Raw genomic sequence first — 27,876 nt, 5'->3', positions numbered from 1 at the left:
AGAATTGAAAAAAAATCTATCCATACAAAAATTTATACAGGAATGTTCACAGTAGCTTATTCAGAATAGTCAAAAAGTGAAAACAACCCAAATGTCCATCCAGGGATAAATGGATAAATCAGGTGTGACCTAGCCATACAATGGAATATTATTCAGCCTTAAAAAGGAGTGAAGCACTGACACATGCTACAACATGGATGAACCTTGAAAGTATCATACTGAGTGAAAGAAGCCAGACACAAAGGACCACATATTGTATGATGCCATTTATATGAAATGTCCAAATAGGCAAATCTATAGAGACAGTAAAATAGATTACTGGGTGCCTAGGGCTGGGGAGGATGAAGGTTTGGGGAAATAGTGTATTAGATGTACAAGGTATCTTGGACCAATGAAAATGTCCTAAACTTGACTGTAGTGATGGTTAGACATCTAGTTCATATACTAAAAGCTATTGAATTGTGTACTTTAAATGAATAAATTGTATAGTATGGGAATTACACCTCAATAAAGCTGGTCTAACCATTCAGTGGGGCATCAGCATTAGAAAGGGTACCGGACCATCAGAATGAACACTAGCCAGGCGCACCCGCAGGGCTACACTGGTGCCTACCAGGTGGCCCCAGTCATTGGGCAAACAGGGGTGGTCTGTTGGTTTCTCAGGCCCAGGAAGACTGAGATCACAAACTGGGGCTGAATATCTTGAATGCAGGACGTGGAAACAAAATGGGGCCCAGCCAGTACACTCCTCAGAAAGGGATCCTGAGAAAAGGATGTGGATGGAAATCGTTCATTTGGGAAGGGATCCCAGGAAGGAAGGGAAGTCCCACCTCATGGCGAGGGAGCTGGGGCATTGATCCTCCACTGCAGGGCTGCTCCTGGGGCAGGAGGAATTCAGGAATGGCCTGGTTGTTCCCAGCTGACATGATTATCAATCTCTTACATGCCTTTATTCATGCAACCTCTGTTGACTGAGCACCAACTGTGTGCCAGGCCCTAGTAGGGAACACTGAGGAGGCAGCAAACCAAGCCTGACCCCAAAAGCCTCTCACAATGAGTCTGCAGTGCCCACAAACCACATGGGAGCATCCTTCTGTTAGAATCTAACAGAAAATTCTTCTGTTAGAATCGTGCCTGCCTCGGGGGGTGGGGGGCTGGCTATCCATCATCAGCACCAGCTGCCTGTGTCCCAGGCCCCCGTCCCACCCCCACCCCCCACTGTCCAGCTGCGGCCCTGTCTTTTCTGACGTCCACGTGGTTAGAGCATGCACCCATGGGCGCCTGCTCTAGATAGTAGGGATTCCTTCTTCTAAAAGCGGCTAGGATGGGATGTGGCTGGCTGAGTGGAATATCGTTCACAAGGCTTGAGGAACGCTTATACCAACTCATCCTGATTGGCTGCGTTGGTCGTGGCTTTAGCACTGCAAGTCCTACACCCCTGGAACTCCCTCAGTCCAGGCAAACTGGGTTGGTGGGTCCCTCTCGAACTCTGACCCTAGCTTGTTCCCCACTCCCCATCTAAACCAATGCTTCCCAGCCCTGGCTCCCCTTTGGCATCACCTGGAGGATTTTTAAAAAAATGCTGCTGCCTGGGTCCCACCTTGGACCAGTTCATTCAGAATCTCAGGAATGGGGCTGGGCCTGAGGCTTGTGAAAAAATCTCTAGGGGATTCTAATGTGCCACCAGGCTGAGAGCTCCAGAACTACAGAGAATGAGGCCAAGGTTAGCTGGGGACGGATATTTGTCTTCTAGATCAGGTGGGAGCTGAGGAGTGGACAAGGACCGCTAGACAGGGGTCCATTGGCTCATTCATTCATTAATCAGTTCTGTACGGAGGACCTATCATGGGTCAGGTGCAGTCCTGGGGCTGAGATACAGGGTGGGGCAAAGAGGACAGTTAGGATCTGCTTTCATTCTAGAGAGGGACACAGACAGCAAACAGGTCACCTGCATACTTTCTGATGAAGATGTTCAACTGAGTGATGTGTTGAGTGAACTGGGGTCTGTTGAGTGAACTGGGGTGCAGAGCTACTTAGATATTGCCTTATTTTCCTGGAGCTGCCATAACAGATTACCACCAACTGGGTGGCTTAAAACAACAGGAATGCATTCTCTCAGTTCTGGAGGCCAGGAGTCTGAGATCAAGGTGTTTGCAGAATTGGTTCCCTCTGGAGGGTCTAGGGGAGAATCTGTCCCACACCTCTCTCCTGAACTCTGGGGGCCGCCGGCATTCCTTGGCTTGTAGGGGCACCATTCCATTCTCTGCCTCTGACTGCACATGGCATTTTCCTCTGTGTCTGTGTCATCACATAGCCTTCTTCCCTCTCTCTGTGTGTCTCTCCTCGTCTTATAAGGACACCAGTTCCTGGATCTAGGGCCCACCTGGGTAATCCAGGATGACCTTATTTCTAGATCCTTAATTACATCTGCAAATATGCCTTTTCCAAATAAGGTCACATTCTCAGGTTCTAAGGGTTCGGATGTGGGCATATCTTTTCTGGGGCTGCAAGTCAACCTCCTACAGGTACGGTGGGCAGGGAAGGCCTCTGAGGATGTGTCTTGGTGTGAATCATTCCAGAAGCCGACCCCAAGGCCAGGTTGTAGGGGGTGGCAGGAAGCACTGCTGGGAAGCAGAGAAGAGAGACCTTGAGCATCAGGTACCTGGGGCTCTGTTCTGCTGGGGACCTCCAGGATGCCTCTCAGAACCGGAGCCTCAGAGCTACCCACCCACCCAAAGGGCAAGGGCACTGGGGCATTTAGACACCAACTCTTGAAAGTCACTGGCACGGGGAGCCCTGGAGTGTTTACCACCCCACCGCTGGGCCTGGCGACCTCTGGATGACAGAGAAAGCCTCCAGCAAAGAATGGAATGTGCTTTCAAGCATGGGAACCAAGAGCTGCCGGTGAGTCACAAACTGTGGCTGTTCCAGGAAGTGACATTTGAGGAACCACCTGAAGGATGTGACAGAGTTAGTCTGTGATGAGCATGTCAGGACATGTGGTGGGCATGCTAGTCACAGGAGAAGCAAGAGAAAACCCCCTGAGGCAGGGGCAAGCTCCCTGCACTCTGAGAGCAGCAAGGATGGCGGTGTGGCTGCCGTAGGCCTGGGAGGGGAGGTGGCAGGAGCTGGGTGGGGATCTCCTGGGTGCAGCACGCAGAGCCCAGAGCTGAGATCTGATTTATGCAGACAATGGGAAGCCTTCGGAGAGTCTGAAGCAGGAGTCCAACAAGATCCAGTTACTGTCTGACAACAGTCTCACCTTGAGTGAAGTCCAGAGGGTGGGCTGCAGGAAGGGGGGCAAGAAGAGTAAAGCGGAGGAGCTGAGTTATGCAGGGCCCGGCTCTGTCTCACCCAGCAGCGTGGCCCCAGGCCAACACCTTCCCTTTCCTGGGTGTGAGCTTCCCATCAGAAAAGTGAGGGCGGCAAGCTGGGTCTCGTCTGCTCCAGAGGGATGTTTGGTGACTCCACTGAGGTCCCGGGAGCAGAAGTACCCTGAGCGCAGCTGGATGAGGGCCTCCTGCCTGTGTTGGAAGCAGAAGGAGGGGTCTTGACACATCCCCTCAGGCAGGAGTGGTCATGCCTGGACCAATCAAGTTCAGGGTGGATCCTTTCTCAAGGTCTCTGCTGGGTGGCTGAGATTTTCCAAAAGCGAACTGAGTTAACATTATGAATTAAGAATGCTGTGTCCTGGAGGCACAGAGACCAAGTGAGTCTGAGAAATGAAGACTTAGTCTTCAAGGTAACCTGGCCACGTCCAATCAACCCTGGGGTTGGCTGGTCACCTCGTTCAGGGCTCTGGAAGGCAGGAGCTAAGGCTGATTATTCTCTGGAACTGGCAACATGGCGCTTACTCAATGTTCACACCTGAATGTGGAGAGTGTTGAACTGAACTCTGAGAAAGCTGTGGAACTGTAGACGCTTGGGTTTCCCCGGATGGAGTCCAAGTGTTGTTGGTCGTGTTTTAGTTAATGTCCCAAATCTCAATATGCCTGACCCGTCCTGCCTAGCAGGAGGTCCAGTCTTCCCCAAAATATCCAAGAACCCCAAGGGTGGCTACAGGTATCTGGTAAAGCTGGATGCCCATTTATCAAGGGTTGACCATGCGCCAGGCACAGCGCTAAGCACTTTACGTGAGGAAGGACTGTCGTTCCCATTTTACAGTCAAGAAGATGGGACCCCAGAGACATTAACTCACCTTGGAGAAGATGCTATAGATATCCAATGAAAGCTGTCTTCTCCATCCTCTATAAAAGTAGGATTGTAGTCAAGCACACAACTGGACCACATTTCCCAGCCTCCCTTGCATTTAGGTGTGGTCATGTGACCAATTCACTCCGGTGGCATCTCTGCCTCTTCTGCGTCCTTTAAGAGAGCGAATCTACCTCCCTCCCCCATGTCCTCTTTTCCCCTTCCACTTTCTGGGTATGGAAGACAACAAGGTCCTAGGGCATAGCAGCCATGGGATAGAAAGAGCCTGGATTCTTCCAAGTGGAGAACTGCCCTGCCAGCCTGAGCAACCACTCAGGGCCATTAAGTGAGCAGGAGACCAATTTCTATTATGTTAGGGCTCAGAAAATGTAAGGTCTATTTGTTAGAGCAACCTAGCCCGGGCTAAGTTGTGGCAGAGCTGGGACTGGAACCAGATTGTCAGACTCCAGGGGTGTCAGCTCTGACTTGCAGTGGTGTATGGCCATGAGGTTTGTTCCACAAGCACTGCTGCCACTGGCACGTCCAGCTTCAGTTCATTCTCCCACATCTGCTGGCCTCGACCGCCCTCAGCTGCTAGTGGGTTTAGAGTCAGGGGTACAGAGGGTGTGGTCCAGGCCAGTTCACCACCGCCACCAGGAATCCATGGAGCTGGACAGCGCACAGGTGTCCCTGCTGGTTCTGCTGGCCAAGCTGACACTTCGAGCTCAAACCTTGATGTTCTCGCAGGTCAAGGCTGCCATACGCCACCAGGGTACCAGATCCCCCCCGGGCACGATGTCTGTGTGCATCTCCCAGACAGCACTGCTGCCTCCTTCTTTGCGTTATGCTCCCAGCAGGTGATCCAAGGCAAACTGCCTGGACCCCCCAGGCACACTGCACACAAGCACTTAAGTGCCCAAGTGGCTGGAGTGGGGACAAATCTTGTCACCTTTTCACGTGCACCTGGAGCACCACTCCTCTCTGACTCCTGCCTGCAGTGCTGAGTTAAATTCACCACTCTAGGACCCCCATTTCCTCACTGTTATCCTCATTTCTGGCACCCCTTCCTGCCAACAGATGCTGCATTTCATGAGCTGTGGTTTCAGAGCTGGGGGTCCCATTTCTCCCAGGGCTCCTCAGCCCCTCTGTAGGTGAGGCTGGCAGGTATGAGGGCTCTGCACACCTCCACCTGCCGACAATCCTTAAGTGCCAGTGGGGTCAGGGTACCCATGGATTGGGGGTTGGTGCATGTGTTCCACACCTGCCCCAGCAGCTCCAGTCCAGCTAAATGTGGACTGTATGTAGATAAAGGAAGGCACGGAGGTGCCAATCTACCCCAAGCAAGTGGGTGGCAGATGTGGGCTGAAGGTTCTTCTTTCAGTGCATCTGACAGATGGTGGGCACAGCAGGTGCCCATGTCCCTCAGATCCCCTTCCCACCTTCATGCCCACCAGCCTCCTTCGAGCTTTCACTCCCAACAGCACCACCTGCTCCTCCTTGCTGGAGGACAGCCCTCATGCTGCTGGAACCTGCTTTGCCTGTGTGTGCCCCGAGTCGGAAGTGCCTGGGAATTCCTGTCCCTGCTGGGGGCAGCCCTGAACCGATAGCTGATGCATGGGGGAGTATAAATACTTCCACTCCCTCCCCCAAGTGGAGATTGTGAGTGAGCCACAGTTACCTTCTATTATGGGCTGCATTGTTCCCCCCCCCGCCCCCCCGTCCCCAAATTCATATGTTAAAGTCCTAACCCCCAGTACCTCAGAATGTGACCTTATTTGGAAATAAAGTCGTGGCCAATGTAAATATTTAAGATGAGGTCGTACCCCAGTATGAAGGGTGGGCCTTCAATCCAACATGACTGGTATCCCTATAAAAAAGGGATGGGCAGAGACCCGCTGCCTGGCACATTCCTCAGGGTCATTCATCTCTTCATTCACTTACTCACCAGACACTGGTCGAATGTCCACAGTGTGCCCAGCGCTGTGCTAGGTGGACAGAAGGGGCACCTGCTCTCATGGAGATAATATTCTAGTGGGGAGATGGGGAGGAGAAAGTTTGCTTAACTAATAAGAAACAAGATAATTAAACATCATGGAAAGAGTTAGAAACAGGACAAAACATGTCTAGATCCCAGACCCTAGAAAAAGATTGAATGGAATATGAGCTGGGGCTCAGGGAAGGCCTCTTGGAGAGAGATCTCATATTTTCAGTCCTAAGAAAACCTGGAGGGGTAGGGCACTCCTGGCAGGGGAAACAGCAGGTGCAAAGGCCCTGAGGCAGGAAGGGGGATGGGGTTGCTGGAAATCTTAGAGTCTGGCCAGTGTTACCATGATGAGTGGTGGAGAGTGAGGTAGGAAAAATCAATAGGTCCCCACCAAGCAGGGCCCACTGGGGACATCTTCTCTAGTGCGGGAGGATCCAAACTGGACCTGCAGCTGCTGGGGGAGAGACCAGCCTTATGATCTCCCCTGGGCCTGTGGGAGGGACCTGCCAAGCTCCCACTGCTCCAAGAGGAGGCCAGAGCTCAAGATGGGTAACAACTTCCACCCGCTCTCCCTGAAATAGCCCTGCCATGAACCTGCCATTTCTGCCCTTGTCCCAGCCCTTGAGTGATAAGAGGCCTTCTCTGGCCTGTTTGCCAACTCGTCTACAGCCTGGCGAGATGTCAGATGGCTTGAGAGGCCAGGCCGGACGCATCAAAGCTTGGCTGTCCCTTTTGTCCCCTGGTCTGGAATTTCCCTTCTTGGGGGAGTGGCCGGCCAGCCTTTTTTTTTTTTTAGAGAAAAACTTCCTTCCGAGGGACCCTTAGGACCCCCATCAGAATCACTACTTCATCCTCATGGCCTCTTCACTGCACTTGCTGGAGGGTGTCTTTGATCTGTCACTCTACACAGGGTCAGGGATCCCTGAGTTGGGGGGCGGAGTGGAGTCCCTCCTCAGCCCCATCCCTGAAGAAGGTGGCTTCCCCTGGGGAGGAGCTGTTTCCACAGTCCATGCACTGCACAAATGACACAAGTGACTGGCCTTCATCGGTGGAAATGTGCGTCTATATCCACACACACGCCTGTGTGGAGGGGCCTGTGAGTGTGGGGTTGGCACTGTCCACAGACACATGTGTCTACACATACGGCTGCGTGCTCCTGAGTCTAGATATTAGTGTGCATCTGCGTCTCTGTGTGGGCCTGTGTTTGCACTGGGGTCAGAGCGTGTGGCTTCGCTAGGTCAGCTCCCCACAGCCCGCCCTCCAGGGAAGGGCAGACCAGAGCAAGGAGCAAGCTTCCAGCACAGAGAGGCAGCATCACAGGACTTCGGAGAAGGAGGCCTCAGCAAAAATGGGTGGCCAGCGGGGGTCACATGAGGGGATGCAGATTGGCAGCTGCAGGAAGGATGGTGACTGTCCAGCTCCTCTGTGCCAGGCACTCAACCCGGATCAATCTGTTAATTGATCCACACCACCTACCAGGGAGGGGCCCATATCATGTGGGCACTGCCTTTGGGGAAACAGAGTCACACAGCGGTAAGTCACTTGCAGACCATGCCGGGCTCTAAGCCACGCAGACTTTCTGCCTTCATCCTGACGGTAAAGGGTGGCTGGCACAGAGGGGTACATAGTGAGTAGGCGTAGGGTGTGTGTGATCAGACCTGGGCCTGGGAAAGACCCTGAGCTGCCCCTGATCCCCCATCAGACAGGGGGGAAGCAGCAGCCCCCAGGGGCCTGTCACTCCCGGGCCAGCAGCCGCTTCTCACCCTCAGCCTGGCCTTCCCACTGGTGCCTAAGGTCTGTCTGCCTGGCGCCTGGCAGTGGTCCTGCCCAAGTCGGGCTGCCAGATCTAGCAAGTAAAAATAAGGGAGCCTGGTGAAAGTGAACTTGACGTAAACCACTTTTTAGTATAAGTACATCCCATGCACTATTTGGGACATAGTTATACTAAAACATTATCAGCTGCTCATCTCAACTTCAGGTTTACCTGGTGTCCTCTATTGCATCTGGCGAACCTATGATTCCAGGCCAGGGTGCATCCAGGCCCACAAACCTGCCCAGCTGCCCCTGTGCCTCTCACCCTCCTGCTTCCCCGCAGAAGCTGCGCTCACCTCACAGGGCTCCTCCCACCCGAACTGGGCTCTGTCCTTCTCCACGCTGGCAGCCCCGGCAGGTGCCCAGGAAGGCAGAACAGATGGCCAAGGGGGAAAAGTGGGTCCCTCCTGTGGGCTGCCCGTGCAGCACCCATCCACCTTCCCAAGGGCAGGTGGTGCACAGGGTGAGCCCTCGATTTCTATCCAGACGGACCTCAGCTGTGCCTGGGCCTCTATTTCCCCATCTGTGAGATGGGCAGAGAATCGCTGCCCTGCACACTCCTGGGTCCTTCACTTACCTGCTCATCCATCTCCTCTGTGCTCAGATCTAGACACAAGGCCCCACCCTCACGGAGCTAAGATTCTAGTTCAGGGAGAATACGAATAACCAAACACAGCAAGCAAAAGGAAAGAGTTAGGAGGGACATGCAAGGTCTCTCAAGAACTCAAAACAGAGAGCGCAAAGGCGTAGAGATAGTGGTTGGGTGGGACAGTAGGCAGGAGATCAGGAAGGGTGGCTTGTATCCTCTATGTTATCAGCCCTGTGAAAAATCAGCGTGTGTGCTGGGAAGCACTGAGGCAGAAGAAACAGCACGTGCGAAGGCCCCGAGGAAGGAAAGACCCATGTGGGTGTTCTGATGACGGGGGGGGGGGGGGGTCTGGCCAGCATACAGTAGCAGAGTGAGTCTCTGAGCCAGCTGGCAGAGGGTAGCTGGTTCGGCCCTGCAAAGCCTTATGAGCCAGGGTGGGAGTTTGGGGTCCACCTGATGAGAGGGGGAAGGTGGAAGCCTCTCAGCTGAGGATGGAGACCCAGGTTTCCTGCTCCCACCTCTGCACGGGGCAGGATACAGCTCTGGTGGCAGAGGTGGGAGGGGTGGAGTGCCCTGTGAAATCTGTGCTAAGTGGAAAGATAAGAGGACCCAGGAAAAGTCCTGTTCGTTGGGGAAGTCCTGGTCTCTCTGACAATATTCTTGTAGCAGTTTGCAGGTAAGGCCTAGCCCTTGTTATTTAACTGGCACCCAGGCTCTGTCCCAGCCCCTACCTTGCAGCAATATTTCTTTGTCAAGTCAGCTGCCATAGGGGTGGGCCGAGGTGGAGTGCCCTATTTAACAGGCTGAGAATGTGGGGTTCCCTACCCCAGGGAGGCAATAGAACACAGACTGCGGGAAGATGCAGAAGACAGTCTGGGTCCTTCACAGACACATTGCAAGAGAAGAGCTAGGGAGAGGAACCGTCTGGTTTTGAGAGATTTATCTGTGCGTTAATCACTTGCAGGGTGTGGCCCTGGTTGGTATGTGACTGGAACAAACCATGGGAAATAAAAATATTTATGAAACACTTGGGAAATGAACCCTGACGGGATTTTGGATAAGATCTCTAACACTAGGGGTTATTATTCATCGTGTTAGTCATGGTGATGAGATTGCAACTTTAAAAAATGGGCATATAATTCAAATACCATAAAATTCACCCTTTTAAAGTGTAACATGTGGTGACTTTTAGGATATTCCCAAAGCTGTGCGATCGTCACCACTATCTAATTCCAGAACACTTTCATCACCCGCAAAAGAAATTTAGTACTAATTAGCAGTCATCCCCTAACCCCTGGCAACCATTAACTACTTTCTGTCTCTAGGGATTTGCCAATTCTGGACATTTCGTATAAATGGAGTCAGGCAATATGTGCATACAGCTTCCTTCACTGAGCATAATGTTTGCGAGATTCATCCAGGTGTAGCAGGTATGGGCACTTCATTCCTTTTTATTGTGGAGATTATTCATTGTATGGATAGGGTACATTTTGTTTATTTCCTCATCAGCTGACAGGCATTTGGGCTGTTTCTATCTTTGGGCTACTAGGAATTACGTTGCTATGAACATTCCTGTGCAAGGTTTTTTGTGAACATGTTTTCAGTTCTCTTGGGGACGTACCTAGGAGTGGAATTGCTGTGGCTTTGTTTTTTTCAAGAGTCCATTCTTAGAGCTATGTACCAAAATATTACAGTGAAATGATAAGATGCTGGGGTTTGCTTCAAAATCATACAGAAGGAAAGAGGGAATGGATCAATGCGAAAAGATGGGCTGTATGAGTTGAGAATTTTGAATCAGGACAAGTGCATGAGGGTTTATTAGGCTATTTACTTTATATTTGTTTCAATTTGGGCATAAAAATTCTTTTTAATATCAAGGCTCAGTTCAGAGTGGCTTTCCTGTCCTCCTTCTGAATTCCCAGCCCATCACTCTCTAGAATAGAAATGTAACGCGAGCCACACGCATCATAGTAGATGTGCTGGTAGCCACATTTAAAAAAGTAAAAACAGGGCAAGTTGATTTTAATTGTACTTTAACCCAATAGAGCCAAAACAGGATCATTGAAACATGTGAGCAACTTTAAAATTATATTTTACATCCTTTTTTCCTGCTAAGTCTTTAAACCTTGCTGTGTATTTTATGCCGACAGAACACCGCCGTTGGTCTCGCCCCCTTTCAAAGGTTCCATAGTGACTCCTGGTTCCCAGATTGGACAGGGCAGCTTCGTTTGGGGCACTTAATGCACTTTTCAAAAAGCTCTTGTGACTTTTTTTTTAACTTGGTTGTTTTTATCCATCTACAACTGGGATGTCGGCCCAAAGAGGCCAAGCACCTTATATGTCTCACCAAGTGCTGTGTCCCTGTGTCTAGACTAGCATATCAAGCACAGAGCAGGTGAGGACTGAGTGAGTGAAGGACCCGGGAGTGTTCAGGGCAGTGAATCTCTACCCATTTCACAGATGGGGAATCAGAGGCCCAGGCACAGCTGAGGTCCATCTGGGTAGAAATCCAGGGCTCACCACGTGCACTGCCTCCCCCCTGGCAAGGTGGATGGGGATCCCGAGGGCAGCCCCTACACACCCTCCCCCTACTTACTACTTCATCTGTGCTAGCTGCCCTTGTCCTGCAGGATAAAGAGCAGAAAGTCTGCGCGCAGAAAGCCAGCGTGGTCCAGCCAGGCTGACTCCTCCCGCCCCCCCAGCCATGCTCCGGGCTCCCGTGTTCAGCCATGTTAGTCCAATCCAAGTCTCTGCCTTCTGGTTCAGGGCTCCTGGGGTCCTGTCTGGGGGAGAGGGCCATGCACGGTCCTCTATTCCAGCTGCCTTTAGTGCCGGGTACACACAGATGGGAAATGGCCAACAGAACTGAATGTGCAGCTCCTGTTCCCCCATGAAGGTGGATGTCCCTCAGCAGAAGGAATGACTGTGGCCTGAGGCTCAGGTCCTGTGTGCTGCCCAGCCCACAGGGGTTCCTTGGACCTCGAGCCCCTCTGCTGATGACCACAGCCAGTGTCACCAGGGCCACTATTTCTGAGCCCCTACTCTGAGGCAAGCTTTTCACATGTGTTTTCTCTAATCCGTGCATCATCCTTGCCAGGTGAGGGGAGCTGCAGTCCCATTTTACAGGTGTGGAGACGAGACCAGAGAGGTGAAGCCCCCTGCCCAAGGCCATCCAGCCAGGGAATGGTGGAGCCACATTCGCAGCTGGGGCTGCCTGACTCCAGAGTTGACCTCCGAGGGCCGTCTAGAGGCCAGTGGCTGCCTGAGCCTGGAGACCCTGCCCTTGGGTTGTTCTGGCTTCAGGGCTGGAAGCCACACTGCAGGGATCAGAGATGGGGCTGCTTCTCAAAGCTCTGTTCCCCAAGCCCCTCCTGGGTCAAGACGAGCAGAGGTGACTCGAGGCAGGTTTCCGTGGCCATGTTCAGTGGCACCAGTGTGAGGGGAGAAGGTCAGTGTTTCCTGGAAGTCTCTGAACCCAAGGATTCCCCAGGGCCCTTATTAAAAGCAGATGCCCAGGCCTGGCCCTGGAGCTTCAGAAGGCCCAGAGTGGGGCCCTGGAATATGCGTTTAACCAGCAGCCCCAGGTGAAACCACTGCAGCTGGTTTCGAAGCCAATGATGAATTCCCTGCAGGATCCTCGGGTGCTCTGCCCACTCTCACATTCCACAAGCTGAGCCCACAGAGGCTCAGCCAGGTGTATGGGGGAGGGAGGGCGCTTTCCCCTGGAGGCCCCGCTTTAGGCCCCAACATCTGCACCCTCAGCCTGTGCCCCCCTGAGTACAGCTCAGGAGCATGTGACCTCCACATGGTGGGAGCTGAGGCTCTTCTGAAGGTACCCCCAACCCCATGACTGAGAATGACAGTTTGTCCCCAAATGGGGCTTCCAAGGGGGCTTTCCTACCTCCTCTCCCCCTTGGGGACTCTCTAAGCCCCAACTTGCCAGATACCAACAGTTGGTGATTCTCAGAGAGGAAAAGCCCCTAAATATTCTGTAACGGCTTCTCACCTGCCCTCTGCTGTGGCCCTTTTTCACCCCTCCCCTATTACCCCTCGCGGGCAGCTGGGGCCCAGAGGGGGAGGGGAGCTTAGGGCACCCCAGTCTCTCAGTGTGACACTCTTCTGTGCCTGGAGCCGACTTTGAGCTGGAAGAGCCAATAGGCTTTTCTAGAAAGCCAGGCTTTGGTGGTTTAGATCCTTACAGTTCAAAGGGTGGTCCAGAGGCCTGCACCATCAGCATCACCTGAGCACTTGTTAGAGCTGCAGCCTCCCAGGTTTCTCCCAGATCCCCTGACTCCTGAAGATGGCATTCCCAGGAGAAAATACTTTCCCTCCACAAAACCTGGCAGACCCTTCATGGGTTCAGGCTAGGGCATTGAGTGGGGTGCCTGACCAGGGCTCAGAGCTTAGGTACATTCTTGCAGCTCTGCTCCCTACCCCTCCTCCAGGGCACACCCCAGGCGGCCGCCCCTGTGGGGACCAGCAGTGGGTTAATTGTTTCAGGAGCTTGTGGACCACTAGTCCTTTTCTGGGTCACCAGGGATGGGGGAACAGGTACTTATTGTCCGTGGCAGGAGGGCAAAGGGCAGGAGTAGGGGCCTTGGCATCTAGACTCTAGGCCCTCTGTCCCTGGGTAAGTGGCCAGGAGGACGAGAGGGCAGAAAGGAGAGGAGTGAACTTGTCCTGGGCCAGGAAAAAGTTTCAGGTGGCAAGCCTTCTTTCCTGGGAAGGCCTTTACATCCAGAAACACTACTATTGCTGCTAATAAAAATTAGTTTGGGGGCTTCCCTGGTGGCGCAGTCGTTGGGAGTCCGCCTGCCGATGCAGGGGACACGGGTTCGTGCGCCGGTCCGGGAGGATCCCACATGCCGCGGAGCGGCTGGGCCCGTGGGCCATGGCCGCTGGGCCTGCGCGTCTGGAGCCTGTGCTCCGTAATGGGAAAGGCCACAACAGTGAGAGGCCCGCGTACCACAAAAAAAAAAATTATTTTGGGGGCTTCCCTGGTGGCGCAGTGGTTGAGAGTCCACCTGCCGATGCAGGGGACATGGGTTCGTGCCCCGGTCCGGGAAGATCCCACATGCCTTGGAGCAGCTGGGCCCATGAGCCATGGCCACTGAGCCCGCGCGTCTGGAGCCTCTGCTCCGCAGCGGGAGAGGCCACAACTGTGAGAGGCCCGCATACCGCAAAAAAAAAAAAAAAGAAAATTATTTTGTGCACAATATGTGTCTGGCACCACGATGCATGCAGATGTCAACTGCGGGCAGCAGTGGTACCCAAGCTGAGGCTGCAGCAGATTCGCCTGTTAAAAGGCAGAATCCCGGGCTCCACTCCAGGCCTTACGAATCTGAAGGGTTGGGCCTGGGAAACTGCTTTTAATAATGGCCCTAGGGAATTCTTGGGATCCGAGAGTTTTGGGAAACACTGACTTTCTCCAAACCCTGAAAGAGGCTGCCCAACACTGACATTCATTCATTCACCCTCTCACTCGCTCATTCGACACCTATGGACCATCCACCTCATTCACTGACCCACCCGCTCTATTCCTCCCTGGGTCACTGGTCTCGGTTCCCAAGTCCTCCTCTGAGCCCGCATCGTCCCCTCCCTGCCTCCGCTCTGTCTTCGCGCTCCATCCTTCCACTGGGCGCCAGCTCTTTCTTTCCTAGGCGCTGTCCCCAGCGAGCCCGGGGCCGAAGGACCCTCCCAAGCCCCGCCCCCGCCCGGGCAGCAGAGCCCACCTCCCCAGCCCGCGACTGCGCTCTGGGCCCCGCGCGCCCCGCCCCCACCGGAGACCAGAGCGGAGGCCGCACCGAGGCCCTCAGGGTCCGACCCCACCGCGCCTCTAGCCGCAGCTGCCCGCCGGGCATCCCAGCCCTTCCGCAGCGAGAGGTGGAGCCGGAGGCTGGGTTGTGGGCTCCAGGTGGGCTCTGGGAGGGATGAAGCAGGTAGGGCCGCGGGGATGTGGGGATGGGAGGGTGGTGGCGAGGACGCCAGGAGCCTGCGGGAGCGCTGGGAGAAGCGGGGAGGAGGAGGAGGGATGCGGGAGCCGGGGCTTGGGCCTGCTCTGGACCCCAAATGGGCCGAAGGTGGAGAAGGGGAGGGGTCCCGCCAGCAGAGGGGGTTGGGGCCAAAGGGCCTGTGAACCGCGTAAGCGTCTTTCACCCGCCTTTGGTGTCCCCCAGGCCCTGGTGGACGATACTGAGGATGTGTCCCTGGATTTTGGCAACGAAGAGGAACTGGCGTTTCGGAAAGCCAAGATCAGGTATGCTGGGACTGGGCACTGGGCAAGCATCCCCAGAGCTGCAAATGCATTCATTCACATTCATTCATTCAGAATGTATTGAGCACCTGGTGTGTGCCGGGCATGGGGCAAGGGACACACCCTGGACAGATCAGACAAGGTCCTGCCCTCCTGGAGCCTGCAGTCTTGGGGGGAGGGGACTAACATTGAACGGGCAAACAAAGATATTAACAAGATAATTAGTGTGAGAAGAGTTGGGAAGAAAATCAACCGGATGATGAAAGAGAAAGTAATTGGGGGAGGCCAGTTGCCTTAGTGCAGCCAGGGAGGGCCTCTCTGAGGAGGTGATGTTTTGGCTGGGACCTGAATGATGAGAGGCAGCCAGCCATGCATGGGAGACTCTGCAGGAAGCCTTCCATGCAGAAGGAACAGCAGGTTCAAGGGCCCCAGGCTGTGTTTGGAAGGTCAGAGAAAAGCCACTGTGTCTGGAGGGTAGTGGGGGAGAAGACAGGGGTTGGCAGGAGGCTGGAGAGGTGGACAAGGGCTTGAATTTTTATTCTTATCCCTGCTTCAGCTCCAGCCAGCCAGACATAGTGTTGGCTTAAAACAACAGAGATTTATTCTCTCACAGTTCTGGAGGCTAGAAGTCCAAAATCAGTTTCACTAGGCTGATACCAAAGTGTCTGCAGGACAACACTCCTTCTGGAGGTTCTTGGGAAAAATCTATTCTTTGCCTTTTCCAGCTTCTGGTGGCCCCTTCCTCTGCCCCTCAAGGGCAGCAGTGTAGCATCTTCCAGTCTTTCTCTGTTCTATTCCATATCGCCTTTTCCTCTGTGTGAAATCTCCCTCTGCCTTCCTCTTACAGGGTTACTTGTGATTGCATTTACAGCCCACCTGGGTAATCCAGGGTAATCTCCCCATTTGAAGAGCCTTAATTTAATCACACCTGCAAAGCCCTTTTTCAGTATGTGGTAACATTCACAGCTTCCAGGGATTAGGACCCTGGACTGAGGGGCCATTATTGAGCTTATCATAATGGCCAATGATTGTTTTTAAGAAAAGACACAATAAGAGAACTGGAATGCTGGGGAATCTTCTAGAACATCTAACTGCATTATATGTTCAGTCTTTATTGAGCTCCTTCTGTATGCCCACCTGGGCTGGTGGCTGGGGATATACAGTATACAGGACACACCCCCTGCCTCTGTGGAGTCGCCTGGTCTAGAGCAGGGATGGTCACCCTCGACACTGCTGACATTTGGGGCCAGATACCTCTTTGCTGTAGGGGCTGTCCTGTGCATTGTAGGATATTTAGCAGTAAAGCCATGGCCTTTACTGACCAGATGCCCAGTAGTATCCCACCAGTAGAGTCTGCAGACACTGCCAAACATTCCCTGGGAGGCAGACTCGCCCCGGGTTGCAAACTGTCAGTGTGGGGTTGTGGGGTGTAAGCATGCCCATGGCTGTTAGGATTCAGTGGGTTTTTTTTTTTTTTTTTTACGGTACGCGGGCCTCTCACTGTTGCGGCCTCTCTCATTGCGGAGCACAGGCTCCGGACGCGCAGGCTCAGCGGCCATGGCTCACGGGCCCAGCCTCTCCGCGGCACGTGGGATCTTCCCGGACCGGGGCACGAACCCGTGTCCCCTGCATCGACAGGCGGACTCTCAACCACTGCGCCACCAGGGAAGCCCTGATTCAGTGTTGTAAATGCTGTGATTGGCAAAAGCTTGGGCACTTATGCTGGTCAGGGGAGGAAGTGACAGCTAAGCTGAGACCTGAAGGATGGGTAGGAGTTAACTAAGTGGGGGAGGAGCGAGGGGGGGACACATGCAAAGGCTTAGAGGTGAGGTCATGAGCTTAGGGAGCTGAGACTGCTTTAGTGGAGAGTAGTCTGAGCAGAGGCTGGGGCCACGCCGGAAGGGCTTACAAGGGAAGTTCTGGAGTTGCACTGTCCATTACAACATATGGGAATGTACTACGTCTGTGCTCTCTGGTGTGGTAGCCACCAGCCACTGTGGCTGGTGAACACTTGATATGTGGCTAGTGTGACTGAGGGACAGACATTTGGATATTTAATTTTAATAGCCACATGTGGCTACTATACTGGACAGTGCAATTCTAGAGTTGGAATTTTCACAATGCAGTGACATGATCAGAATTACACAATAGACAGTGGATTGTAAGAGCAGAAGGAATCGCAAAGCAGAAGCTGGGAGCTTGGGCCAGGGCACGGGCAGGGGTGATGGAGGGAAGTGGAGGGGCCCAGAGGCACAGAAGAGGCAGAATTAGCCAGCCTTGGTGATGATCAAGATGTGGGCTGCGGATGGGAATAGTCAAGGGTGATGCCCAGGCCTCTGGCCTAGTGACCCAGGTGAAGGAGCACTTATGGGGGAAAGACATTGAGCCCAGAGTCATCTTCATTGGGTTGTGGTAGAATGTTCTAATGGCCAGGTGTGATGGGCAGCAGGGAAGAGAGGCTGGGAGCTCTGGGGGCGTCATCTGGGCTGAATGCAGAGATTGGGGAGGCAGCAGCTCATGGCTGTGTGTGTGTTTGAGAGCTGCCCATCCCAGAATCCTCTGTGCCTAATGCAGATTTCTGGTCCAGACCTGGACCTGCGTAACCAGATTCACAGGGGATGGGCATCTCTAGTTGATTCTGATGCTTAAGAAGAATATAGGGATGGCTCTAAATCCTGAGCATAAATGAAGTCACCCAGATAGCAGGATGGAAAGGAGGTTCTTAACTGGGGTCTATATATGGGCTTAACAGGGTTCAGGAACCCTGTGTAAACTATTATCTAAGTTTCACATGTGTGCTGCTTTAGGAAAAGGACTCAAACTTTAATTACATTGTCAAATGGATCCATGATCCAAACAAGAATCACTAGTATCAGGTGAGAATTGTTATTTGTCAATTCCATGTTGAAATGGATTCCAGGTTGACTTTGAAGGGAGGTGAAGTGATGGAAGGGGCCCTATAACAGGAGTCTGGGATTTCAGGGCCACTTCTTCCTTTACCACTTGCTGGCTTTGTGATTTTGGACAGTGTTCACCTTGCCTTGTTGAGCCTCGACCCATCTGTATAATGGGGGTACTTGTACCATCCTGACCTCCCCACGTGGTGACTATACAATTTGTTCAGTACATATTTACCCAGCATCTGTGTACAGGTGCTAGCTAAGCCCTGGGGATAGAGACCTGGTCCCTTCCCTTCCTGTCCCTGGTTCCAGGTCAGTGAAGTGCAGTGTGGTGGGGAGAGCACCTTGCAGAATCAGTGAAGGATGTGAGTCCATAGCAAGTAGAGGAAATGTTAGGTATGCTACCTGTGTTTTCCCCCAGTGTGCTACTTTTTTTTTTCTTTTTTACCTTTTCTTATCATGGAAAAAAAATCCCCACAACATAAAGTTTGTCATTTTAACCATTTTTTAAGTGTTCAGTAGTGTTAAATAGTGTTAAATATATTCATGTTATTGTAAAACAGATCTCCAGAACTTTTTCATCTTGCAAATCTGAACCTCTGTCCCCATTAAACACCTCTCCATCCGCCCTCCCCTCAGCCCCTGGCAACCATCATTCTTCTTTCTGTCTCTCTAAACTTGACAACTTTAGATACTTCATGTAAATGGAATCTTAGAGAATATGTCTTTTTGTGACGGGCTTTTTTCACTTAACATAATATTCTCAAGGTTCATCATGTTGTATCACGTATCAGAATTTTCTTCCTTGTAAAGACTGAAAAATATTCCATTGTGTGTATAGACCACACTTTGTTCATCGATTCGTCTGTTAATGGACACTTGGGTTGCTTCCACGTTTTAGCCCTTGCAAATAGTACTGCAATGAATATAGATATGCAATTATCTCTTAAAGACCCTGCTTTCAATTCTTGATATATACCCAGAAGTGGAACTGTTGGGTCATATGATAATTCTAGTTCTAATTTTTTTTTCTTTCTTTCTTTCTTTTTTTTTTTTTTTTTTACTTTTTGACTGCACCAAGTGGCATGTGGGATCGTCGTTCCCTGACCAGGGACTGAACCCACACCCCTTGCAGTGGGAGCGCAGAGTCTTTGACCACCAGGGAAGTCCCTAGTTTTAATTTTTTGAGGAACTTTCATACTATTTTCCATAACAATTGAACCATTTTACAATCCCAAAAGCAATGCACAGGGTTCCAATTTCTCTCCATCCTCACCAACAATTGTTACTTTCTGTTTTTTCAGAGTATCCATCTTGATGGATGTGAGGTGGTATCTCATTGTGGACTTGATTGCATTTCCCGAGTGATTAGTGATGTTGAGCATCTTTTCATGTGCATGTTTGCCATTTGTGTATCATCTTAGGAGAAATGTCTATCCAAAGTCCTTTGCCTAGTTTTTAATCAGGTTATTGGATTTTTTGTTGTTGTTCAGTTGTAGAAGTTCTTTATATATTCTGGATATTAAGCCCTTATGAAATGTATGATTTGCAAGTATTTTCTCCCATTTCATGGGTTGCCTTTCCACTCTGTTGATGGTGTCCTTTGATGCACAAAAGTTTCTAAATTTTATATAGTTCCATTTCTCTATTTTTACTTTTGTTGTCTTTGCTTTTGGTGTCATATTGTATGTGTGAGTGTATGTTTTTACTGAAATATAATTCACATATCATAAATTCACACTTTAAGATATACAATTCAGTGTGGTTTTTAGTCTATTCACAAGGTTGTGCAATCATCGTCACTGTCTAGTTTCAGAATTTTTGATCACCCCAGATGGAAGCCCTGTACCCATTAAGCTGTCATTTCCCATTTCTCTTCCAAGCCCCTGGAAACCACTAATCTATTTTCTGTTCCTTTGAATTGGCCTATTCTGGACATTTCATGTTAATGGGATCATACAGTGTGTGGCCTTTCGTCTGGCTTTTTTCACTGAGCATAATGTTTTCAAGGTTCATCCATGTTTTGGCATGTACTTCATTACTTATTACTGCTGAATAATATTTCATTGTGTGAATAGAGTACACTTTTCTTATCCTTCGTAAGTTGATGGGCATTTGAGTTGGTTCTGCTTTGTGGTTCTTGTGAATAACGCTGCTGTGAACATCCATGTACAAGTTTATGTATAAACATATGTTTTCAGTTCTCTTGGGCATCAACCTAGAATCAAAACTGCTTGGCCAAATGGTAACTCTGTGTTTTAGCCATGCTGTGTTACAGACCAACTTTTAGTGAGTACTCTGGGCTTCCAGCTGCCTTGAGGAGCAGGAGAAGCCTGGACTCGAGGTCAGACAGACCCAGGTTTGGATCTTGGTTCCGCCATTCCCCAGCCAACTAACGGCGGTTGTGGGTTAGATTGGCAGACAGCCTCACCAGACACAAACAGGCTTTCATATACACCTGTTTACTTGGGTCTCTAGAAGGTTACGAGGCAGAGACACAGCATCTTCATCTCATCGAGGGACTCAGCGGCTACCCACACACACAGCTGCTTGTGCTCTGTCACTACGGGAGCTCTGTTGGGCTATCAGGGACAAGAGCCAGAGACTGTGGGGTCACCTTGAGGCATAAAAGCTTCAGTTCTGTTTCCTGCCAACCTTTTCTAGGATTCTGTTCACCGAGGTCCAAGGCCTACTTGCCAGCTCACAGATCCTCCAACCCAGGGGCAGTTCCACGCCACAAGCAGGCACATAGGACACTGCCATGGGAGACCCAGATCATTCCCAGGCGGGCAGTCCTGATGTTACCCCTTCACTCACAGTGACCTTGAACCAATCAGGGCACCTCCGGATCCCCCATTTTCTCATCTGTAAAATGTGAATGATGTTAGCTCCGTCAGAGGGCTCAGTTGGGTGACGAATGTATGTAACGAATCCAGCGGGACCCCTGACACCTTGTAGGTCCTTCATAAATGGTACTTGCTATCATAAGTGTACTTCAGTGTCTTGACTGTGTGGGCAGGGCTGGGGCAGAGGCATGTCCTCAGTTGCAACAGGACATCACACTGGGGTTGTCCCTGGAGCTGGAGACTGTCCCTCATATGGAAAGATTGGTTTATGCTTTCAAGGCACTGTCTTCACAAAATTCATTTGGACCCAAAGGTCGTGGTTTCCAATGGCTTCCCACCCAAAGTAGGATGATGTCCTCTTGCCCCAGGCAGAGTTATTGGATCTGATTTTGGTCTCAGTTATCAGGGCTGGTTTATTGGCAGGGTTTGGTCAGTGTTCCATGGTTGGTCCTCATTCAGCACAGTGGGCATTAAATTGAGGGGAATCCCACTCTCTGGTGTCAGGTGCCACTGGGAGTCACATGTTAGTGGGGCCAGGACCCAAGGCAGAAATCACATAGAATCAAAACTGCCCCTGCAAATCCCCATCTAGCCTGTCAAGTAGAATAACATTTTGTCTTTCAGGAAGTCACCCACCGTCCATTCATCTCCCCATGTTGGATGCCAGAGCTGTTCCTCAAAATGAGCTGCAGATGAAATTGTTGGCTGCTTTTTAGGGGAAGTTAGATTGAATGAAAAACAATAGCAAACACTTACTCACCTAGCACTTACTAGGCGCAGGCACTGTTCTCAGTGTTTTACTCATAAAATTCATTTAAGCTGTATTACAAACCTATGAAGTCAATACTATGATTTTTATCAATTTCAAGATGAAAGAAATTGAGGGAAAGAGTTGAGGGATTGGCCCGACGTCACACAGTTGTGAAATTGTGGGGTGGGGATTTGAACCCTTAGATCCGGCTCTGGAGTTGCATCTTAGGTTATGCTGTGCTTAGGGGCACAGATGCTCACGCAGGGAGGGATGCTCGGGGACAGGCTCTGCCCTGGGAACGGCATTCTCAGGCCTTCCATCGTGTGCTTCCTCTGAGGAGTACTTTATATTTTCCTTGTGTACGTGAGAATGTGGAATTGCCCACTCTTTAGATCAGGCTTTCTCAACCCTCGGCACTGTGATACATGGCGCTGGGTGATTCTTTGTGGGGGCTGTCCTGTGTATTGTAGGACTTCAGCGGCATCCCTGGACTTCACCTACTAGAAGCCAGTGACACTGCCTTCTACAGTCGTGACAACCAAAGAAGACTCCAGACATTGCCAAGTGAAGTCCCCTAGGGGCAAAATTGCCCCCGGTTGAGAACCCTGATTTAGATTATTCTCTTGCTCTCTCTGGGGTTTGGATTTGGAGAAATTAAATTTGCATTTGAGGGAACTCAGAGGTCTGAGACCTCTGTGTTTGACCCAAGAGAAGCTGGTGGGGCGGGGGCCAAGGAAGGAGGGGGGCAGGTGATGGTACAGATGCACCTTGGTGGCCGTCCATTATTCCCAGAAATCAACACAAGCACATCTCTAATTGCTACACACACACACACACACACACACACACACACACACACACACACACACACACACACACACACACACACACACACACACACACACACTGTGCTACAACACACAGATAAGAATAATTTTGGTTTTTCTTTGTTGTTAGGAAGTCTGATTGCCTTGATAAGTCTGATTGCCTCTGGATCCGTCGCCCAGACCCCTGTCCCCAGTGACTTTGGGCAACAAGTCATGCTGCCCCTCTTCCCACTCTAAAATCTATTTTTAAAATATAGAAATAATGACACATAAGCAGGTCTCACCAATGGCTGATGGTTTAAATTTAAGGAAGGTTCATGATTACCAAGGAAAATAATCCGCAGAATCAAGGAACTAGACAGATTTCAGTTCTCTCTTTTTTTTTTTTTAACATCTTTATTGGGGTATAATCGCTTTACAATGGTGTGTTAGTTTCTGCTTTATAACAAAGTGAATCAGTTATACATATGTTCCCATATCTCTTCCCTCTTTTCAGTTCTCTTTGATTAGGGTGAGGGATTACATGTTTTGAAATTAACCCCTTACATCTCCAGCTGCTTTACTTCCCCTTATTTATATTTCTTGTTACCATGAAATTGATTGCATAAGCAGCGCCAGCAATAAAGCCACCAAAGGGAGATTTCTTCTAAACTACGACCCACACAATTGGGGAAGGCATTTGGGACCAGAAGGAGACTTTGGTCAGAAGTTGGTTCCTTGATGTTCAGTATTGGAGCACAGCTGGACTGTGTGGACCTGGAGCGTTTAACTCACTCAATCATTTATTCCAGGGTTGATGCTATTGACATTTGGGGCTGGACATTCTTTGCTGTGGAGGCCTGTCCTGTGCACTGTAGGATGTTTAGCAGCATCCTAGCCTCTACCCACTAGATGCCAGTAGCAGCCCCCTAGTTGTGAAAACCAAAAATGTTTCCAGACGTTGCTGGTGGGGAACCCTGAATCACTTCCATTTGAGAAGCACTGATTTATTCTTTCACTCATTCATTTATTCATTAAGTCAACAAAACCTTTCAAAGACCTTTGCGTGCCAAACACTGTTCTAAGGGCCCCAGAGAAAACCAGACAGGCCCGGTCCTTGCCTTCATGGAGCTGACTTTCTCCTGTCACGGAGAGACGGTGAACACATAAGCAAATATCTAAACAAAGTGACATCAGAGAGTGGTAAGTGCCATGAAGAAGGGGGCCAGGGCTGAGGCCCCTTTAGATTCTAGGGGAGAGTCAGAGGAGGCCTGAGGAGGTGCGTTATTTGGTCTGAGACCCAAATATGGAGGAGGAGCCAGGCACGGGAAGATGCACAGGAAGAGACTTCTGGCAGAGGAAACAGCAGGTGCAAAGGCCCTGAGGTGGGAGCATATTCTAGGGATTGTTGGAACCAGGCTAGGGTGTAGAAAGTGGGATAATAGGAGGAGGAGACATTTGGAGATTTGTTAGGGAAAGGATGTGGGGACTTTGAAAATTCTGATGGGAATTTGGAATTTTGTCTGCTTTGATGGGCAATCTTTGGAGAGATTTGAGCAGGGGAGAGGTATGATCTGATTGACACTTGAGAAAGCTGCCCGTGACTGCCAGGTGGCCTGTAGGGGAAGAACAGCAGCAGGGAGATCTGTTATGGGCTGGTGGAGGGGTCAGGGTGAAAGATGCTGGTGGCCTGGACTGGCTGGACTCCAGGGACACACATGGGATCTTGGCTCAAATTGGTCTTTGTCCAAATTCTGCCAGCTGCTGGGACTTCTGAGATTGGACAGAGATGGTTGAAGGTGGTGGGTTCCAGATGCAGGTTGTGGGACATGCATTCCCAGGAGATGTCAACTTCATCAGCATCCCTCAGGAACTCAGCAAACAAAGGGCCAAAACTTCAGGGTCTCTATCCCTGAAGATTTGACTCAGTAGGTGTTGAGATGGGTGTGAAAGTGTCCTGCAACGTGATTCTGCTCTGCTCCAAGTGACTTGGCGAATTTTTCTAGGTTGTCTATTTCTGGATTAAGTAGGGAGTGTGTGTGTGTGTGTGTGTGTGTGTGCGTGCGTGTGCGTGTGTGTGTGTGTGTGTGTTCACCTTCATTGGAGTGGGGTTTGGTGTTGATACAAGGCTCAGCTATATCTTCTAGCAAGTGACGCTAATGACGTTTCCTCAGTAAAGACCAGCTCAGTAAATTCGGGTTGGAATCCAAGGGGAAAGGCCTGGGTCTGGCCCTACTCCAGCCCTAAGGAAATTCTCTTCACACAGGGGCTCAGCCTTGGGTGTTCCACGGCCAGTGACTCACTCCTGACTCATTACAGGAGTAAGGAGGCTTCCAGAATGACTCAGAAGCAGCCAGAGATCGTGTTAATGGATCCTTATTTTTTCTGGCATTACAGTACAGATGTATCTCCCCCGCAGATCGTAAAATACTGTAGAATAGGAAGTGCAAAGGGACAGTCAGCCGACTGACTCCAAGCCTCAGACGTACTCTCTTGGGCCATGGAGGTATTTTAAATTAATGTGAATTTATATTTAAATACTGGAACAGGTCACATTAGCAATCTGACTTTCTCAGAATAGATGAGCCACAGGGACAGAAGGCAGATTGGTGGTTGCCAGGGGCTGTGGAGAGGAAAACATGGGGAGAAACTGCCCAATTGGTGTGGGGTTTTACTTTGGAATGATGGAAATGTTTTGGAACGACAGTGTGAAGTATTAAATGCCACTGAATTCTTCACTTTAAAATGGTTAATTTTATGTGATGTGAATTTCACCTCGATACATTTTTTGTTGTATTATTTTTAAATATTACATTTAAATATTTAACATTAAATTAAAATATTTAAATATTTTTAAATATTTTAAAGTATTAAAAAAATACTTTAGACCTTATTTTTTTGGAACAGTTTTAAGTTCATAGCAAAATTAAGGGGAAGGTACAGAGATTTCTCATATACCCTCCTCCCCGCCTCCCACAAATAGCTTCCCTCATTATCAACATCCCCTGCCAGAGGAAACATTTGCTACAATTGATGAACCTACATTGACACGTCACCATCACCCAAAGTCCATAGTTTACATTAGGGTTCACTCTTGGTGGTGTACCTTGGTGGTTTGGACAAATATAATAACATGTATCCACCATCACAGTATCATACAGAATAGTTTCACTGCCCCCCAAAAACCTGTTCACTCCCTCCCTCCACCCTAATCCCTGATCTTTTTACTGCCACCATAGTTTTGCCTTTTCTAGAATGGCATATAGTTGGAATCATACAGTATGCAGCTTTTTCAGAGTGGCTTCTTTCACTTAGTAATATGCAATTAAATCTTTTTTTTTAACTTTACACTGGATTGCTGACTTCTTGTGAATGGCTGTTAGATTTGGAAGGGTGGACCTGTCCCTTCAGGGTGAGCCCCAGCTCTCACCCAACGAGCTGACTTATTTCCTACCCCAGGTCAGCCCTCTAAGCACCTTGAGTTTGCAGCACCCCCATCGCCACCCCTCAAGGACAATGGGGAAGAAACAACAATACTCCAACAATAGCATTTCTACTAGGCTTTCCAGAGGCGCAAGAAGCTTTGAGTTGGAATTTCTAATGCTGTAGTTTTCTCCACAAACCTCTTGAAGTTGATTGAGGGGCCTGTTTGCAGTAGCCCGGCCTTGGGGGTCAGGCTGTACATGGCCATCCTAGCCCACTTACCCTGAGCCCCCGTGTTCCTGCTCATCCCCTGGCCTTTTATATGCTTCACTCTCTGCTGCCTAAATTTGTCCTTTAGGTCTTAAAATATTTTTTGTGTGTGTCCAAATCCCTATTATCTTTTTAAAAAATTAAAAAAAATTTTTATTGAAGTATAGTTGGTTTACAATGTTGTGTTAGTTTCAGGTGTAAAGCAAAGTGATTCAGTTATACTATATATATGTGTATGTGTATATGTGTGTGTGTATATATATATGTATATTCTTTTTCAGATTCTTTACCCTTATAGGTTATTACAAAATATTGAGTACAGTTCCCTGTGCTATACAGTAGGTCCTTATTAGTTATCTATTTTATATATAGTAGTGTGTATATGTTAATCCCAAACTCCTAATTTAACCTGATCTTAAAATATTTTTTAAAAATTCATTTATTTTTAATTGAGATATAACTCATATACCATAGCATTTACCCCTTTAAAGGCTACAATTCAGTGGCCTTTGGTATATTCCAAAGGTTGTGCAACCATCATTACTGTCTAATTCCAGAATGTTTTCATCACCTGCAAAAGAAACCCCATGTCCTTTAGATCTTCATCCTCATCACTAAGAACCATCCCCTACTCTGAGCTAGGTGCCCCTCCTGTCAGCCCCAGGTGCCCCTGTGTCTACCCCAGCCTGGTGGCCAGCTGTTGTGTCCACCTCTTGGGTTTGCTAAAATGTCACGAAATAGCCAAGAGCCTTGTGGATACCCTGCCCTCATAACTAAAGGATTAGCACCTGGAATAGCAGGGGCAGCTGGGGGCACCCTGCACCACTGTCCATTCTGACAGGATAGTGGCCATGCCATGTTGAATATTTTGATCATGACTCTGCTTACCCCATTAATGACCTTTCAGACTGAGTTGAAATTGCCCATTTGCACATATATACAATGGAATATTACTCAGCCATAATAAGAAACGAAATTGAGTTATTTGTAGTGAGGTGGATGGACCTAGAGTCTGTCATACAGAGTGAAGTAAGTCAGAAAGAGAAAAACAAATACCGTATGCTAACACATATATGGAATCCAAAAAAAAAAAAGGAAAAAGGTTCTGATGAACCTAGGGCAGGACAGGAATAAAGACGCAGACGTAGAGAATGGACTTGACACAGGGAGGGGGAAGGGTAAGCTGGGATGAAGTGAGAGAGTGGCATGGACTTATATACACTACCAAATGTAAAACTGATAGCTAGTGGGAAGCAGCCACATAGCACAGGGAGATCAGCTCGGTACTTTGTGTCCACCTAGAGGGGTGGGATAGGGAGGGTGGAAACGCAAGAGGGAGGGGATGTGGGGATATATGTATATGTATAGCTGACTCACTTTGTGATACAGCAGAAACTAACACACCATTGTAAAGCAATTATACTCCAGTAAAGATGTTGGGAAAAAAAAAAAGAAATTTCCCATTTGCTTCCCTCCCCCACATGCCCCCCACCCCAGTGATGTTCACGAGGGCAGGACTTGGTGCATTTGGTTCACTGTACTTCGCTTGGATCTAGCATGGTGCTTGGTAAATAATAGGTGTTCAATAAACGTGGTGCCGTTGCTCTAGGCCCAGTTTCTCAAACTGCCTTATTTCTTAAGCAATTTTGAAAATCAGTTTAAAGCATCTATAATTAAGTTGACTATGAACTTAATTTTATGTTGTTGGACAATTTAAACTGCAATTTCCATTTTAGTCATCATTTTGAATATCGAATTATCCTGCAAACGATAAACACACATGCACGGCAATTACAAAACTTACTGCTTTCAGGGTGATGGGGAATTTTAGTGGTTGATGAGACCCCAGGTTAAAGAATTGTAAAATATAGCAACAAAATATGTTAAATTGGAAAATCATGTTTGGAAGCAATGTCCTTAAAACGACTTAAAAAACTTTTTACTTTGAAATAATTTCAAACTTACAGGAAAGTAGCAAGAATAGTACAAAGAACTGAGACGTGTCCTTTACCTTGATTCAGCTATTGTTAACACTTTGCTGTGTGTGTGTT

General features: G+C 49.5%; 1 protein-coding gene across 1 annotated transcript in view; it reads left to right on the top strand.

The window, feature by feature from the left end:
• Nucleotides 1-14,430: 14,430 nt before the first annotated feature.
• The window catches only part of TVP23A (trans-golgi network vesicle protein 23 homolog A), a 32,001-nt gene continuing 18,555 nt past the window's right edge, over nt 14,431-27,876 (top strand). Inside the window, exons 1-2 of the mRNA XM_060123560.1 lie at nt 14,431-14,515; nt 14,753-14,832. Of these exons, the coding sequence (XP_059979543.1) occupies nt 14,507-14,515; nt 14,753-14,832 (89 nt within the window). The 5' untranslated portion in view covers nt 14,431-14,506. The remainder of the gene's footprint in view (nt 14,516-14,752; nt 14,833-27,876) is intronic.

This window comes from Lagenorhynchus albirostris, chromosome 15 (assembly GCF_949774975.1).
Source record: "Lagenorhynchus albirostris chromosome 15, mLagAlb1.1, whole genome shotgun sequence".
NCBI lineage: Eukaryota > Metazoa > Chordata > Mammalia > Artiodactyla > Delphinidae > Lagenorhynchus > Lagenorhynchus albirostris.
Note: the sequence above shows the minus strand (reverse complement) of the source record. Positions and strands in the feature narration are given on the sequence as shown.